Source organism: Zonotrichia albicollis, chromosome 3, assembly GCF_047830755.1.
Source record: "Zonotrichia albicollis isolate bZonAlb1 chromosome 3, bZonAlb1.hap1, whole genome shotgun sequence".
Lineage (NCBI taxonomy): Eukaryota > Metazoa > Chordata > Aves > Passeriformes > Passerellidae > Zonotrichia > Zonotrichia albicollis.
In genome coordinates, this window is record NC_133821.1 from 99,237,681 (window position 1) to 99,256,209 (window position 18,529).

The 18,529-nt window shown below is 38.9% G+C and overlaps 1 protein-coding gene across 9 annotated transcripts in view; it reads left to right on the forward strand.

Moving 5' to 3' along the window:
* Positions 1–18,529, forward strand: part of MLIP (muscular LMNA interacting protein) — a 104,105-nt gene that overhangs the window by 73,433 nt on the left and 12,143 nt on the right. For 7 of the 9 annotated variants that reach the window (XM_074538211.1, XM_074538209.1, XM_074538206.1 and 4 more), the window contains 2 exons: positions 1,480–1,524; positions 7,281–7,406. In XM_074538211.1, coding sequence (XP_074394312.1) covers positions 1,480–1,524; positions 7,281–7,406 — 171 coding nt within the window. The remainder of the gene's footprint in view (positions 1–1,479; positions 1,525–7,280; positions 7,407–18,529) is intronic. The other 2 variants (XM_074538207.1, XM_074538205.1) reach the window with 2 other exon arrangements.

Sequence of the window (18,529 nt, forward strand, 5' to 3'; positions counted from 1 at the left end):
TCCAGCTCCCAAAACTGAAATATGGACATATACCATAATTTCAGGCACCCAGCTTAGGGCAGCCTAGGGATGGCATGGAAAATCACCCTTACAAACACTTTTTTTCTGTTTCCACCAGAACTTTCTAGGCGAATGAAACAAATCAATAGTTAAAAATGTGTGTGGGAATAACACAGAGGTTTATTGGAAGGCCAATCTTTCCTATGAATTGTCCAGGTGTGTTGAACTTTTTGTGTGTCAGGAGACAGACTGGGGTCCCCAGGCTGGGTTGTGGTGCCTGAACTTGAGGTGCCTGATATATCCTGAGGGATGTATCCTGAGGGATATATCAGGTGTCTTTAATAGCATAGGTGCATCACAGCTCTTTCCTCCTCTCTCACTCTGCTTCCTTAGTAGGGTGTAAAAAGGCTATTTCTGCCCCAGTTAATAATCCAGGAGGTGGTTTGTCCTTTGGCCTTTAGAGAAAGGACACACAGAAATGGTTTTCCATAGAGTTATCTTCTTTTTGTATTTACAATATCTAATATTGAGATGCTTGTCAAAATGTTGCTTTGAAGGCATTTTTGGTTAAAAGAGGAGCTTAAATTTGTTTATGAGTAATGATTAAGTGTTATTTATAACCACCAGATGTAAAGGTATATGTATGTATACATGGTAATATTTCTAATTACTTTAATAGGTTATAAAAATATAAATGGACGTTGAAATAGCCTGCCATTTAACAATTAAAATGTCATAGATTTGCCTTGGCCTCAGCTACCTTTTATATTCTCATGAACTACAGAACCTTTCAAAGATGTAAATGATTGTACAAACAGCAAGTGGGTGTATAAAAGGTATGAAAACTAAATTCAGTTTATACCAGTTGACAACTAAGTACCACAGTTGTAATTTAATGACATTTAAAACTGTATGGTGTTTGATATGATTCTAATAATCATTTAATAATAATGCATCTCTGTTGGCTTTAGGGATGATACTGCTGATTTTTAATAATAATACAATTATTCTCTAGATAGGAATTTCTCATGATTAACTTGAAAAATAAATGTCCATATTACTGACATGTATGCTTAAACAGGATTGTTCTGGTTCTCCTACTATAAAGTAAGAAAAGGTTGAGAAGGTACTCAACCCAGTATTATTCATAATGTTAAAAACATTGATGTTGCAAATTAACAGACAATGGCAGGCTCAGAAAAATAAGATTTAAATTTCAAGATTAGATCAAGATGAAAACCAGAAATTTTGTTGCAGTTGGAAAAAAGAATTCCTAAAATCTTAACAGGCATTTGACTATATCTAGAAATAAACTGGAAACAAGAACATTTTAACATTTTATATTCTTTCATACCATTGTGTCAGTGGAAAAACCTTCTCTAGCTAAGTTAAGCCTAGTGCTGTTCCTGAATTTTTTCTGTCATCATTGTAATCAAAAGATATTGCATGTAATACTGTATATATTCATCTTTTTTGCAGGCCAACCTTTACAAATCGGTGCCTATAGTAACTGAGAGTCAGCTGGTATGTAGAGCACAGCTGTGATACACTGTTTTCAAAACTTGCACAAGACAAAATTTTATTAATTATTTGCTTTCTTAGTCCTTTGAAAAAAACTCCAGTCAATATCTTTTTACAAAGCTGCATGGCTTCTACAGAACTCTTATTGTTGTTTTCTTTTTCTGTGCTGAATTACACACCCATTTCAAGTATCTGTAAATCCTGTCACTGCTTGTAAACCCATGGGCCAAATGTCAAACTACAGAGTCATGCTGGATCTTGAGGTGCATGACAGCAGTAGAATCAGCTGCTGCTTCTTGGACTCTTTTAATATTCCACTTGTGCAGTTTTGTTTAAATGTGAAATGATTCTAGCATCTATTTTCTTCTTACACTCTATTTTACATCAAAGCTGCTTTAATGAGTGAAAAGCAAGGGTAAGATCAAGTAATAAAGGGAGATTATGTATCAGATGTTCATTTAAGCTCTGATCACAAATTCATCTTGTTGGAGACAAAATTTCTGAAGAAGAGTCAGAAGAGAAATCACGGAGCCTGCCCAAGTGACAGTGATCATTAATGGATGCTTAGGGAAAAAAGGAGATGTGGATGAGAAATTTTTCCCTTGTATTTTAAATAATGGAATCTTAGGGACTTCCTGAATCAATTTCTTCTCCTAACAATCTTTGACTAAATCTGCTTTCATTATTTTTCCAGTTACTTTTTGAATTTTTTTATATTTTGATCTTTATAACATTCTCTAGCAGTAGACTTTACTTTTAAATTATCCATGGTGCAAAATAGTACTTTAGTCCTTTGTTTTAAGCCTATGACTTGACCTCAGTTCTTGTACTGAAATAGCAAATAATTTTTCTTACTTTACTTTCTAAATAATATAAGTTTTTCTAGATATTGCAATAATACCTAGACTTAGTACTACCAGTCATGTCTGTTTCATGTAGAAAATTAAAAATTGCTTTTTCACTCTTTGAAAAGTATGGATACTATCCCGAATCACTGATGATCCTTCTTGCCCTTCTCTATATCTTTTTCAGAGATTTGTTTTTGAGGTTGGGAGACTAAAACCATAAATTTCTCTTGTATAGCTCTGAATACAGAACCTTCTGTTTACATGAGGATGTGATAAGGTCCTTTATTGCTATTTCTATTCCTTTCTTAATGATTTATAGTTCTTTATTTAGTTCCTCCTGCTTGTATTGAGCAGCAAGCCAATGTTTGCACAGAACTATACACGATAAAGTCAAGATATATTTCCTGAGTAGTGAGAGCTGGTTTCTCAGCTAATTAGCTTATTGGTGCATGAGCATGAGGAAATTTGGGATGTAGTTTAGCTTTTTGCTGTGAAATGTGTCAATGCTGAATTCAGTTATGTTTCACCTGCCTTTTATTATTCATTTACTCAGTATTTTAGGATCTCTCTGTAAGTTTGTGCACCAATATTTTTAGTCCTCTAATTAGTATTACCACCAAACTTTGTCACCTTACCAGACAATCTTTTCTGTCTGATCTGCATCCATAATTCAAAGCCCAGATTCCCAAGCAGATTTCTCAGGAACTCTGTGACTTGTTCCAACCCTGGTGCTGGGGACAGGGACACCTTTGACTACACCACATTGCTCAGAGCTCCATCCAACCTGATGAGGGCTGGGACATCCACAACTTCTCTGGGCAACCTGTTCCAGTGCCTCACGACTCTTAGAGTAAATAATTTCTTCCTAATACGTAATCTAAACCTGCCCTCTTTCTGTTTCAAGCAAATCTCCCTTGTTCTGTCACTGATGGAATGGGGTTGCAACTGGGACCTGACCCATCAGTTTCAGCAAGATCTCAGGAGCAACCAGGGTCATAATAACAGGGTAGAAAATTAGAGGCGAACGTGCCCATACCTCTGCCAACATTCAGTCTTCTCATTTTTTGGACAGATACTATGCAAGGCTCATTTTCATGAAAAGTTCCTGGGGGAGGGTGGCCATGTCCATGCTGTCCATAGAGAGGCACCCCAGCCCAGCCTGTAGATTATTTCTATTTGTGCATTTGCTGACCTGGGCCAAACCCATGCCAGAGAATGCCCTGGCACTGGGTCAGTATCACTGATTATGGGTCAGCTCTGAAACTTGTGCTTTGGCCCTGTGTAATTTGCTGAAAATTCTGTGCACTTACAATGGCAGCCCAGTGCTACCATGACAGCCTTTACCATTTTTTCATGTTGTTGTAGGAAGACCAACGATTTCCTTGGCAAAACTTAGTTTTAAATTGTTTCTCAGCATGTCAGCTGTGACATTTGTCATCAAAGAAAGAGTTCAAGTTCTTAGTTTTGGATCAAAGATTTTATGTAGTTTGTCAGAGTGCTAATAAAGTGTTTAGAATTCTGGTTGCTGGCTGATATCTGTCACTGCTAGCAGAGTCAGACATAAACATATGACTCAGTCAGCATTTGAGTACATGATGTTGTTTAGAAAATGCTTCCTTAAAAGCATTTCTACAGCATGCATTTGGAAGAGGTTTCTTACAAAAGGAGAGTAGTTTATCCTTGATGATTTCAGGTACCACAATGGGCTTTTGATTGCATGGTTACATGGTGTGGAGGAGTGCCAGAAGACCACATGTCCTTTGTCTGCATAATAATGACTTGATAGCAACTGCACCTTTCTTTTTAAATTTATATTTACTTTATTTTGAAATCCAGACATTTTACAGGTGCTTTTCAGAAATATTGATAGAAATATAAGCATCTTATGGTGAATCCTACAAAGATATAGTCATGAAATATGGACTAGAAATTCATTAAATAAGCACTGCATCTTTGAAAGAGTTGATCTTTGTAATGAAAATGTTTTTGATCCAGCTTGACAGTTACTACTCTTTAAAAAAAATTAATATCACTGCATGGCTGATTTTTTGCTTTCAGTTGATTTTTCATGCTTGATGAGACAAATTAAAGGGCCCCAATCTGTGTAGAGGATGGAGAGTAGAAAACACAAATCTAAGACAAGATATTTTGCTCCCTGGGCCTTGCTCTGCCCAGGAGTGTTGTACTCATGCCTGCCTCTGCTGCCTTCACCTCAGACCCTGGGCTGAGATCTGTCCTTTCCCAGGGCAGAAGCAGAGCACAAAACACCCTCTGCACCCTCGCCTCAATGGACATTGCTGGATGTCTGCAGGTCCTGTTTTAAGGGGATCCATGACTCAGTTTACACACTACATCCAGCAATCTCAGCTGAATCACTTTAAGCTTACTTTCATAGTAAACTTCTCTTTTTCCAGACTGACTGATGAAGTGTATTGCTATTATAAATAGACAGCAGGGTGTTATTGAGTATACATATTTATTTTATAAATAAATCTAATAGTGAATCAAGTTTCTTCTCTGCATTTTTATACCCGGTTGGATACTGTGGATGGGGAGCTGTGACAACACTTATTTCTCAGTCCCAGCTGGGCAAGCTGCCTCTCTGTGCTGCAACCACAGAAGGAGCTCAGCAGCAGTCCTGTTGTTACTACCTTCATCAGTTGTGACAGAGACCACATATTTTCTATGGGTTAGTCATAACAGAAGAGAATACAACTGACTCATTTAAAAGTTTAAATTCAATCATGGATCTTGGAAGACTTGACTGCTTTAAAAATTCCAGTGAGAAAGTGTACTTTTTCTTCCTTTTTTGGCTCACTGAACCTGTCTATTTTAAAATTATCCCTTAGCCTCTGTTTAGAGTTTATGCCACAATCCATCTTGTCAGATTTTACAGTAAGAATTAAAAAAAAAATATCACAGATATACTAAATTGAGAAGGTAATAGTCAAATTTTTTGGTTCACTGGTTGACAACCAAGGAATTTTTTCTTGGTGAAATAATCCAATTTGTCTGAAATGATAGATATCACATATCCATGCTGATCAGATCCTCTAAAAGTGTACTTTTCTGACTGAATTCTTAAAGATACTGTCACCGAGGTGAGTGGCTCCAATGCTGGCATGATTGGCAGTGGAGCACTGCAGTGGGGTGCAAGAGGGGCTTCCTGAGCCAGGGGAACCTCAGAGGGAGCTGGAGAGAAGAACTGCTGGATGGCCAGGCTCAGAGAGTGGTGGGGAAGGGGGTTAAATCTGGCTGGTGGCCAGCCACAAGGGGTGTTCCCCAAGGCTCAGTATTGCAGCCTGTTGTGCTTAGTATCTTTATTGATGATCTGTGTGAGAGGATTTAATGCACCCTCAAGCAATGCTGGGCTGAGGCCAATTGTATGAGGTTCAGCAAGGCCAAGTGCTGGGTCCTGTCCTTGGGGCACAACAGCCCCATGCAGAGCTACAGGCTGGGCCAGAGGGGCTGGAATGGGGCCCAGTGGGAAATGGCCTGGGGGTGCTGGTCAGCAGCAGCTGAACATGAGCCAGTGTGAGCCCAGGTGGCCAGGAAGGGCAGTGCTATCCTGGCCTGTTCCAGCAATAGTGTGGCCAGCAGGAGCAGGGCAGGGATTGTCCCCCTGCACTCAGCACTGCTGGGGCCACACCTCCAGTGCTGGGTCCAGCTCTGGGCCCCTCACTGTGAGAAAGACACTGAGGGGCTGGAGTGAGTCCAGGGAAGGGCAGTGGAGCTGGGGCAGGGTCTGGAGCACAAGGGCTGTGAGGAGCAGCTGAGGGAGCTGGGGCTGTTTAGCCTGGAGAGGAGGAGGCTCAGGGGAGACCTTACCACTGTCTACAAGTGCCTGAAAGGAGACTGTAGCAAGGTAGTGATAAGACAAGGGGAAATGGCCTCAAGTCATGTCAGGGAAGGTTTATACTGAACATTAGGGAAAGTTTCTTCAGGTTGCACAGGGAAGTGGTTGAATCACCATCCCTGGAAGAATTTTAAAGATATGTAGATGTGGCTCTTAGTGATATAGTTTACTGGTGGATTTGGCAGTGGTAGGTCATTGGTGGGACTCTATTATCTTAGAGGCCTTTTCCAATAAAAAAAATTTCTATTTTACATATGTATCATTTACAGTACCTGAAATCAATATTAAGTCTCTATTTTTGGTATTCTGTCTTAAAATTTCCACTCATTGGGCATAATATTCTGCAGGTATTTAAAAGATTTGTAGCTGGAGTGCTCAGGTACATGGTTTAGTGGTGAACTTGGCAGTAGTAGGTTTATGGGTGGACTCAATGATTGTAAGGGTCTTTTCCATCCTGTGTGATTCAGTGACTCTATGACTCTATAAAATCCAGGATTCAGTGACTCTATGACTCTGTAAAATCCAGCACACAATCACTGGTATTATTGCCCAATAAGACTTTTCCTAACATGCTTCTGCCTGGGTGTAAGTTAACAGCATCACAGGTTGTCCTTGCTTCCTTCACAGTTTTGAGGAGCCCAGTGTAAAAGCAGATGTGTGGCTGTGCATAAAGTGTGACTTGAACTAATCAGGCTGCAGCTGAACAGCCAGAAAAAAAAAAAAAAAACAAAACAAAAACCAGCCAGCAAAACCCACAAACCATGGTCTGACAGCTCTGTAGCTATTTTTTGTCAGTCATAAACACATGCCAGTGATGAAGTTCTGTGCCTAAAAGCAGCTCTTGGCACTTTTCCCCACTATCTGTATTAGAAGTAGTCCAGGCAGCATGACACCTGAATAATTTTGGTGGTGAAACACATAATTAAGAAATTTTTTTAAAATATACAGTACAGCCCCACCAGAATTGACTTGTCTAACAAATATTCTGTAAATGGTAAGGTGTTTTATGTGATTCTTCTTCCATCTCTTTTCTCCTGGGTGTGCTATGGGTCAAGACAAAACCTGGTGTTATTCGTCCTGTGCTGGTGAAAGCAAAGAGTACACAGCAAAAGGAGGAGCCCTATCAACCCAATCCTTTTAAAAAGTACCTTGAAGAAATCAGTGATCAAAATATTGAGCAGGTGAGTAGCTCTCACTCTGAAGGATTTTGTAGCCTCAGCTAATTTCCCTAAAGATGAAGGAATAAACATAGATCCTTGTTTTGCTCCTGTCTCTTCCTTTTTTTTTTTTTTTTTTTTTCTGCAAAGTGAGATGATTCCCCAAGGGGCACCTGGCTCCTAAAGGAAAGTCTTCAAGCTGAGATGGGCAGCTGGGCTTTCTACAGGGCATTTTTTTTGGTTATGTAAACACCTGTATGTTGAGGAGAGGGGCTTTTCATGATGTCTGTAAGAAACATTGTAAAAAAGAGGGTTGAAATCCTTCATTTCCCTGTCAAACAGATATCTAGGTCATATCTACTAGAAAGTGCTTCCTTCATCTGGGGCCCAGACCTGAATTCTCTCTGAAGCAAATGATAGTGAGGGCTGGGCAAGGTTCACAACTTCCTCTCCAAGGCAGACTGCAGAGGAGCCCCAGTGCGTTTCTGTTTCGCTTCCAGTCCATATCTCCTCCAGTCCATATCTCCCCCAGTCCATATATAGCCCAGTCCATGTCTCCCCCCAGTCCATTTCTCCCCCACCTCCATGTCCATGTCCCTCCACAGACTGAGGGTACAGTAGTACCACATGTGATGCTGGGGCAGCAAAGGTGCTGACTTCTCCCACAGCCCTCTGCCTGAAGCCGTAGGATTACTTTGCAAAAACACATCTTGGGCTGTGCTGACCTGTATGAGGCATTATCTCAGAGAAACTCCAGATAAATGGCTGTGAGAGCCTTTCCTCATGCATTTGTGTTTGTGCCCATTATTGGGAACAAAACCTTACATATGATGCACAATCTGAATGTCCCTGTAAGATTTTGTTATTAACCTATCCAGTATGTTCCAAATCTTCCATCTGGAGGGAAGTAAAATGAAGCCAATAGTCCTCTTGTCAGACACAATGTGAATAAAATACCTTACTAATTGAATTTCTCTTACTCCTGTGTCTCCTTACGCCTCTCTACTCATATTAGACATTTTTGCAATGGCAGTTCTCTCTTCTTCCTTTTAAAACAGAATTTAATTAAGAATTTAATTTTAGCTCTTTCCATTCCTCCCCATAGCTCTGATTTGATGTAGAAAAATCCAAGAACTCCTCAAGAGTACTGCAGCAGTACAGAGGAAAATAATTGTGGTATGAGTGAGTTCCAGCAACACATACGGGTGGCATCAGAAGGTTTCCATAGAATGTAGAGTTTATATAAAATATAGGAAAAAATGAATAAAAAATAGTGATTTTCAGTTTGACTTTGAACTTTTGAGGTTGATAGTGAATATTTGAGTTCGGTGACTACAGGTGAGTTGATAGTGAGTTATTTATGCTTTAACTTACTGAAAGCCTTCAGATTCCAAGGTGCTGTGCTGCCATTTTCCTGGTATGAAAGAGCAGGAGAGTTATCTGGACATTTTACTATAGAGCTTTTGCCCTAGGCCACCTCAGCAGAGCCTTCCTGTAAAGGCAGGGGCAGTTCCGACCTCCCTTTCATCAGGGCTGGACACTGATTATGCTGGCTATAGCTTTACTGATGAAAGTATACCAAACTTCCTCTTTTCAGACAGATATAAACCTGGGGTTATTGCCAGGGCTTGAAGCATTATGACATTTGAAGCTGTGGAAACCAATCAACTTATACTTTATAAACTACTTGTGGCAGGTATTACTGAAATACTGACAGCATAATAAGTCTAATGTTGTTGTTACAATAGAAGGCAAAGTTATTTATGTGAAAGCTACACATTAGAATGAACAAAAAATACTGCATTGTCTTTAATAGATGGAAAAGTTGATTTCTCAATAGGTTCAGTTTTGCTTCCTTTATGTAAATAAATTATGTTGTACGCTTTATAGTACTAACAAATTGATATCTTTGTCCTAAGCTAAGTAATATTACAAGTTTCTATAAAATACATATTATTTTAGAAGATCTTTATAAAGACATCTTTGTTCTGAAAAAAGAAGTAGTGACTTGTATTCAAATGGATTCACTTAACAGAAACTGGTTTTGTTTGTGTGAGAAATGGCTATATGATTCTTGTTGTGGTCTCACAGAACAATTAATAGTATAATATTATGCTGATCTAGGAAAACACTGAAGTACCAAACAAGACAGCATACGCTCTTAATTTCAGCTCCTGCCTCCCAGATCAGGTTCGTGGTACTGATATCATATTCCTTGTGGGTGGAGGGGACTTGGATGCCCAAGTGAGGATGTTCACAATCTTTCAGCACCTGTGAAACTCGCCTGAGGGATTTTAGTGCCTGTAGGAAGGCTGCAGCACTGACTGTGGAACTGGGCTTGGTGCCAAGACAACAGCTTGAAAATTGCTCTGGTTGTCTCTAACTGTGGGGTTTTTAGCCTGTAAAGACTAATGACTCATTCTCCCCCTTCACCTGCTCTCAGTAAAAGCATTTTTGGCTGCATACTGGCTGACTTCTAAAGAGGGGGAGTTCTTTCTACCAATATTTCCCCCAAATTGGGTAAATTAACTGCTTGCATGGGATATAAGAGCTGGGAAATAAAACTAGGAGACGGGAAGTTAGGCATTCTGTTCTCTGTGGAGGAGCTGGTGCTTATCTGACCTCAGATAAGAATTTAGGAGGCATTAATTGTGGCTGTGGGCCAAAGTGCTCATGCTGTTACAGATTTTCTCTGTTTTTCTTTGCAGATTTTCCCAGTCATGCATGGGAGGTTCAGCTCTTACATTTCTATTCTCTCTGAGTTTTCTTTTCCTTTCTTTCTAATACTGTTGCCAACAACAACCTCTCTAGGTAACGTTGCTGCCTCTCCTTCACGTAGCCCATCTTGAAAGGACAGACCCTTTCAGGCTGCATCTTTGAGGAGGGTAGAGAGCAGATGTGATTCCAGATGGCATCAGATTTATTAATTTATCTCTTGTGATTTTTCTTAGACCTCTGCAGTACCTCCCTGCCCTGCTGAACCTCTCAGTGTGACACTGAGCACTAGTGACTGTGTGGGTGACATTCAGTTTGAGACATAATGATGCAGCCAGCTGTAACTGCTGACCTTCAGCTTCACATCCCTCTGTTGAACACACTGGGTGTTCTGCACACCATAGTAGCTTGTTTGGTTTTTTTTTTTCATTGAGAAATGTAGTTATGTGGAAAAGTCAATTTCCTTTAGAATGGAATAGTTTTTCATTTAACAGGTAGATGATCTCACGCAGATAATCCAAAGTAATTAACAGGGAAAAAAATATCTAAATTAGCAAAGATCATCTGGAAAGGATGTAGTTCAGCTCACAGATATCTTTCATCATCTATGTTCTGAGCACAGTGTGTATAGATTTAGACTCAAGTGCCAATAAAATTTATAAACCAAGGAAAAGCCCCAATTTATTTTGGTTTTTTTTTTTCATGTTAGCATATGCTGCCACCTTTTCTTTTTGTTTTTTCCCCCACCCTGAGGGCCTATAGAACTGGTATTACTGTTACCTAGTGGATATCCACACCTCAAACAATTTTTACAGAGAGAGTGTAATGTTTTTGAGGTTCCAATCCAACACTATTAAGCTTCCCACATTTTTAGATGCCTTTACTGGAGATTGTATTTTTCCCATCATGAGAAAGAAGTTTTTTTCCTCTTCATCCATTTCAGTAGCGTTCCAGGATTTTTCTAAGTATGTCCCACTTTGTTCAAAAAAGAACCATGAAATACACTGGACCTGGAAATTAATCTGTAACAGTGCTGATATGACAGCTTTATGAAGATTGGGGAAACAATTTTTTTTTGCAGGAAAGTTAAGCATTTTGCTACATAATTATGTGAAATGACTCATAAGGAATGTTAGACAATTCATGTGCTTGTAAATATTTATTAGCAAGAATGTTTACAGACTCCTTTGTCATTTAAAAAATAAATTACTTTGGGCAATGGAAGAAGGAGATAAAGATGAACTAAAGAGATATTAGCTCCATTTGGTGTGAACCTGTGTGACCAGTTTACAGAGGTTTAGCATTAATAGGGGCAGGCCTGGTGCCTTTGAAGAGGCACGGCAGGAGGCAAGGCTGGTGTGAAGTGGCTGGGCTGCTGCCCAGCTCTGATCCTCTGCTTGCTCATGCTCACTCTTTTGGAGGGCAATGCATTAGCTTCTGCTGGAACTAATCACAGCTCTTGTCACAAATTTTCTGGTTCTTTGGCTCAAAGGCATAGCACAGTGAGTTGCTGGTCTAGACCGCCAGCCAACTAAGTGAGAATCCAGGATGTATTATGTCAACAGCCTTGATAAAATCTAAGTGCAAGATGTGTGCCAAAACCTGGGTATGCCTCCTTGACTCTATCCCAATTCTTTTGAAAATCTCTTTTTAAGAAGGGTTTTATCCTTAGGGGCAAAAAGAGCATACATATTGGGTTTTCTTAACCAGAAACACTATTAACTACTGACAACTTAGAACAGCAAAAATTATTTTGTATGCACCTTCACTGGTTTAACACCTAAATGTCTCAAAAGTCTTGTTGGAGTCTTGCTAAAAACCCTGGAGTGCTCCTGCTCATATACAGATACAGCTGTCTTTTGTACCTTTCAGACATTTTATATTGGTTTTGTTCCTGTTTTATTAAATTCCCCAAACATGATGATTTTATCCTAGCACAGGATCCTTTAGGGATTTTCTTTTCTGTTGCTTGAGCACCAGTTGAGCTGCAGAAGGGAGTTGCACTGGACCCCAGTCAATCGAAGTATAAGTGGTTTAATGGGATATCTGCTGCAGGTTTTTGTGTGTGCACTTTCATGCCAATCAAAATGTTAAGTGTAGATCAATTGTATTGGCATAAAAGTTCAGTACCTTTCCTGGATCTATCAAGATCTAGGAGACATAAAATGGTGCAAGAAAAGCACTTTGCTTTCTGCCCAGACTTCTTTTTTATTTTTCTGCACCCATTAATTTGTTTCTGTTTACTTTTTCATAAACAATTGTCTCCTACACCCTCTGTATCCAACTAAACTGATCCCTCCAGCTAAGTCCCCTTTGTGTCCTTCCTCCATTTCCCTCACTTGTGGGGGACTTTCAGCCACTTCTGTTGTGTGTGATGTTCATGAGAATCCTTATCGCCCTTACAGACACAACTTTCTGTACAATAAGGTGAGCATCAAGTATAGTGTGATTCAGGATCTGTGTAGGCTGTTATCCTTTTAATTCTAGGCAGAATTCAGTTGAGTCATTAGGATTCAGTGCTGGCAAGAGCTATGGGAGATGTATCTCACGTGAGCCTGTGTGTCCAGCTCCCCTGGAGATATTACAGCTTTTCCTTTCCTTGACACGGTTCGTGTTGGGTCTGGCTTTCTCTAGACCAGCTAGGACAGGCTCCCACCACTTTTCATTCAAACTATTTCTTCTCTTAAATCAGTCGTAATCTATTTCATCCCTCATGCTAAGATTAGTTTTAGTATTTCCCCTCACTAAAGTAATGGGGTATTTATTTTTTCCTTGATGATTGAGAAAAGGGAGACTAATCTGAGAGAAATACAGACTTTTCCAGTGGCACTCTCTGTCATCCTGACAAGCAGTTTTCTCTCGCCAGTGCAAAGTGAATGATATTCTTGCTGACATTTTTATCTTCTTTGAAACAGCACTGGAGAAGTTGGACAAAAATCTCTGTAGTCCGAGGTGTGTGGGTAACAGGGCTGGCTAATGAGTTTGTAAGGTGAAAATTGAAGTATTTGTGCCTAAATTTGCGCCTAAATGGAAGTATTTTGATGAGCAGCTGACACAAGATATTTACAGTACCTCAAGAGAGCTCCTGCCCTAGAAAAGCATCAGTTGTGCAAGTTCACAAAAGATGCTGTTTGAAACCTCTCAGATGCATCTCTTCTACTTCCTCTTTTTCTAACACAGAATCTGTCTGGAAATGATAAAACCTTGTTTCCAGGAGAGACTGTCCCACTCTGAGCTGCACAGTGTACATTGTTTGGGATGCAAGAGGTTAAAATGTTGGCACTGGGTGCTGTTTATTTAACGCTGTGTCCTGGTTTCCTCTTCAGGGGAAGTACCAGGATGAAATATGTGTCATTAGTTTCAGGCACGTTTGACAGGGAGTCAAGACTGCTTTGGAAAAATGTGTAATCTCTGCAGAGTATAGATGTTGATCAGCTGTCAGGCTCTAAAGAAAAACCTGGAAATGCCTTTCTCCATTCTAGAAGCATGGTTTAGGTTAATAGGCAATGTCAATAGTGTTTGATATTGGCCCCTCCATCCCGTGGGATTTACAGAATTTTCCATTTTACCCACTTATGAGGATGAACCAGGAATAAAACTAGAACTAAAATCAACCTTCCACTCTGTCTTTGAGACAACCTGAACAAAAGCGCCTTTTCCCATCTGAGAGACTGGTTTAAACAGAACAAAAGTTTTGTTTAAATTTTTACTGAACTGGGCAGACATATTTGCTTAGGCAGAAAAGATTTTACAATGAAATATTTTAGAGAAGTTTCCTGGTTCATTGTAGGCATTCACATGAACAAACAAATAGTTCATATGACCAATAAAACCATTGCTTTATAAGGAAAATGGGTATTTCATTTACTGTTGCTAATGAAAACAATGCTAAAAACTCAGAAATTTGAATAGAAAAGTGAATAAGTCAGGAAAAAGGTGTCTGAAGGTAACTAAGAGTGTAATTTTTTGGTATATCATTTCAGCTGTTCTTTGGCAAACAGAATAATCAGATGTCAATACTGGGCTATTTTACTACAAACAGAGTTTTTTCCACCTCAAAAGCAAATATTCATCAGTTAGATTTTTTTTTATGCTTCTGTTTTGGTCTATAATATTAACATTCATTGATAAACAAAGGAATATTAATTTTGATTTTGTTTTCATAATCAATATTTAACATTTGAGTCAGTATATGCTGATAAAATTCCTAACAATATTTGCCTACTATTTCCTGAACCACCCAGCTGAAGTCTTAAGGTAATAATGTTTTTAAAAAGAAACTATAAAATTTATAAAAAAATATAAGTACTTGCAGTAGCAGAAAATATAGCACAGCAGACACAGGATAAAGTGTTGGCATTTCAAACAGTTAGACCCATTCTGTAAACAACGTCCTGACAGCATGGGAATTTCTTTCTGTTCTCTACTAAACCTGGACTATTTTCTCTGTTAGTTCCTTGGATTTTCCCCTTTCCACTTGCCATCCTTTAGGATAAGGAATAACATGCAGTGACTCACCTGCTGTCTCTCCAGCCACCCAGTAAACACGTGGTCAGTGTCCACAGGGTCAATCTATGAACGATGATAAGTTTCTAATTACGTGTTGTGTTTTGCTTCACCTTCCACTAGAGGGCAAAACCAGCTGGTATAAATTCTTATAACCATTCTAAATATGTTAAAAATGCAGTATTGAAAAAGGACAGGAGGTCACATTGAATTTAGTTATTTTCCACCAGTGTTGCCTCAGAAATGGGAAATGGAAACAACCAAAACGATTACCTATGTCTTATATTAGGGAGACTGGATATGGTGAGGACCTAATGCCAGGATCATGTAATTTGTTGGCTCAGGGTATAAGATAATATCAGCTTTATTGATCTGAAATGCTTATTGTGGTGTTGTTCAGGCAGGCTTGACTTGGTGCCAGATTGTTTTTTTGAAGTACCTGAATCTCCATAGGTGATGAAATTACAGAGATCAAGCTGAAAGATAGACCGGGCAGTTTTTGTGGATTATAACTGTTTGAAGTGATGAAATACATAACCTGTATCCCAATAATTTCACAATGTGGTTTTAAGATTTGATAGAAGGAGGCAGTGGGAACCAAGGTATTGTGTCTCTCTCCTCACATCTGTGCACAGGCTACTTCTGAAATAAAAATGTCCACTTCATTGAGCTGATTCTGTTCTTACTTGCCTTGTTATCTCTCTTGTCCTCTCCTTCCCCAGTCTGTTGCCCAGCCACCAGGTGCTTCTGCTCTTATTTAAACTCCCCAGACTTTAATAATTACATGATTTAAAAGATTTATTGCTTAAAAAGCTCCTTTTCCTTTTGATTGCAACAAAAGAACTCAGGAAAAAGGAATGACATAAAAGTGTTGCAGTGATGGAGAGTCAAAGGAAATGTGGAGCTCTGTGGTTTGCTCCAAAGCATAGTTTTGATGGGAATCCCTCCAGTCTTTAAGGGAGAAATGTGGAAGAGCACAACTCTGCACCTGGGATACTGTGTCCAATTCTGGTCTCTGCAATTGAAAAAAGATGCAGACAGGCTGGTAAGAGTCGAAAGAAGAGCCACAGATGTGATCAAAGGACTGAGAAGGAGAACCTGCCCTAAGAGGAAAGACTGAAGGAGTTAGGTCTTTTCTTCCTGGAGAAGGAAAGGCTCAGGGAGGACCTCTTCACAAGATTCTAGTACTTAAAAAACAGTCAGGGAGAGGACAGAGGCTTTCTCTTATGGAGCCGCATGGAGAAGACAAGGTACAATAGGTTCCACTAGCAGTAGGAGAGAATTAATCTTGTTATACAAAAGATTTTTTTTTTTTTTGTGAGAGCGACCAATCACTGGAACAACCTCTTTAGGGATGTTCATAATCCCCACCAGAGGTGGTTTTCAAGACGTGTTTGGACAGGGTGCTAGGTAACCTCACCTAGGCTCTGTTTCCCTCAAAAGGCAGGGCCCTCCCAAATGGTGCTTTTCTAAGATTCTGTGCTTTATAGGAGGCACAATAGATGTAAATACCTCTCAGGGCAGAGACCACCAACTTTTAGAAAATTAGCTGTTTTTTGAAGGAGAAAGGAATGACCTGCTCAAGCCAAGAGACAAGAACTGGATGAGTGTAGCTCCCTCAGTCTCTAAGTCTCCAGTGGCTTTCCAACTTTTCTTTCTGGCAACAAGGGCTGAATACACGATTTATGAACACTCCTGTGAAAATCTCCCTGTTTGTTAAATATTTAGTGGCACAACCTTTGAAAATGGATTGGAGGGAACTGCCTTTTTGCAAGCAGTGTGAGAAATGTTAAAAAATTACCATTTCTGTCTGGTCAGGCATTACTTATAACAGTAGCAGAGGACAAGTTCTCTTTAATGTCCAACTTTGTGCTCAAGCCAATTTAATTTTTTTCCTTAATGGTCTAAATGGAATTTTCTTGAAACCACTAAATGCAATCATGCCAAAAGTGTCAACTTTTCATAATCACTTGCAGATTTCCAGGCTCATAGGAAAGCAGAATATTTAAAGGGAGTCTTTATTATTTTTTAAATGAAATCTGTGATGTTTACTTCATCATCCAATCTCCTACTCATTGGAGTTTGTATTTGATTAATAGTAGCATAGTGGGAAGTGACATTCTGTGAATACAGCAGCCTTTCAAGGTTGCCATGGAAAAGCACTTTTCTCCCAGACATCATCCCAACAGCTTTTATTTTCTGGAAGACAGTTTCTTTCTCTGTTTTGAACTTTGGTATTATTAAATGTTGCACTTGTGTAGGTGTATTGTGGTTGATCAGTCTACTATCTGTGACCCAGAAAAATTGCTTTGGTGTAAAAAAGATATCAGAGTCAGTTCATTAGTGCTGAGCTACAAATTGGACCTCCTCATTGGGAAAATATTAACGATTAATATTGCTGTGTCTTTTTATATTATTTTATAGCATTCTTGGGCTTAATGATTTATTTTAATTATATCATATTTATATGATATTTCTACCACTTTTGACTTGGTTTGATAGATTTTATAGATTTTATAGATTTTATACATTTTATACTGTGTCATTTCAAAGAGTCTAGGGACATTAAAAACATAAATTAACCCTTTACATTATATAATTTTATTTCCCCTTAGTTGAAAGTATACTTTTCTGTGCTTCTGTGGGTGGTTTACCATTTATTGTACTGAGTATTTCATATTCATTGTCACTCAGATAATGCAGAAAGACATAAAACTGTTTAATGAAAATATTTGCTTGTTGTACATGTTTAAATTAGTGTTTTTAGTCTTCCTTCCTATTGTGAAGGAATGTATCTATGTTTAATATGGGTCTAGAGTGCCCAATTTATTTTCAAAGAGTAACTTGACAGGGTAGTGTAAATGTAAATGTTCTCTGGTTACTATAGTTGAAATATTCTTACTTCCTATGTATGTTATCTCTCAGTGGTTCCAGTTTTAAGCTGGTGCCTCAATTAGCAAAGGCTGCAGACCCTCCAGAGAGGGACTTGGATTTGTGAAAAACATCTTACACTGAGAACAATTCAGAAAGCTTTATATTAGTTCAGAGGCAGATGTGATTCATAGCACGATAAAGATCAACTGACCTTTTAAAGGCAAATATGTCTTGCTGATTACAGAACTAAATGAGCAAAGGTCTAATGAAGATATTATATAACCACCTCTTTCTAAGCCTTGTCTTAGTCTGTAAGAAGTTATTTTGGGCAGGTATAAAATTTATCTTTGAAATTAATTTGTGCTGCAAGTACTTATACATTGTAAAGATACTCTGCTGTCCTCACTACAAATTTGCAGCCACAAATGCAGATTTGTCTGGTTTGCTCTTTCACTGTTCTTAGAAATAATAAAGAAAAAATGCCACATCAAGAGAAATCTGAGTAACATCTGGAAAAGTTAAAAATTGTTGATTAACCTTGTAAGAGTAATGCAGATTTTTTTAACTGTCACAGGAAAAAAGAGTGGTAATTATAAAAGCAATATTCATCTCCCACCATCAGCAGACACAATATTTTCACATTTGCATAGGAGATAGGACTTCTTGCCAGCTGCTTTGACCTGAAGATGGAAGAATGCCAATGACAGAGTTTGATGAGGTCTCACTGATACTACACACCCATAAAAAGTACAAAGTCCTACTTGCATTCACATCTCTGAATGCAAGGTGGTGGATCTGGTGGACACAAGCACATTCCTGCATGACTCTGAGGGGCGACAGTGACACAATGTCTAGTAAGAAAGGGCTAATCCAGCCTCATTCTGCCTACTTCATATTCTGAAGTAGTACTTTGAAGTTGGCTGTGTCATGTGCAGTCAAGAACACAATAAAAAAATAATATTTTAAAGTAAAAATCAGTAAGAACAAGATTCTGTAGCCTTTTGGTTAAACTCAGGACAGGTATGGGACATTTTCTAAACAAGGCAGACACA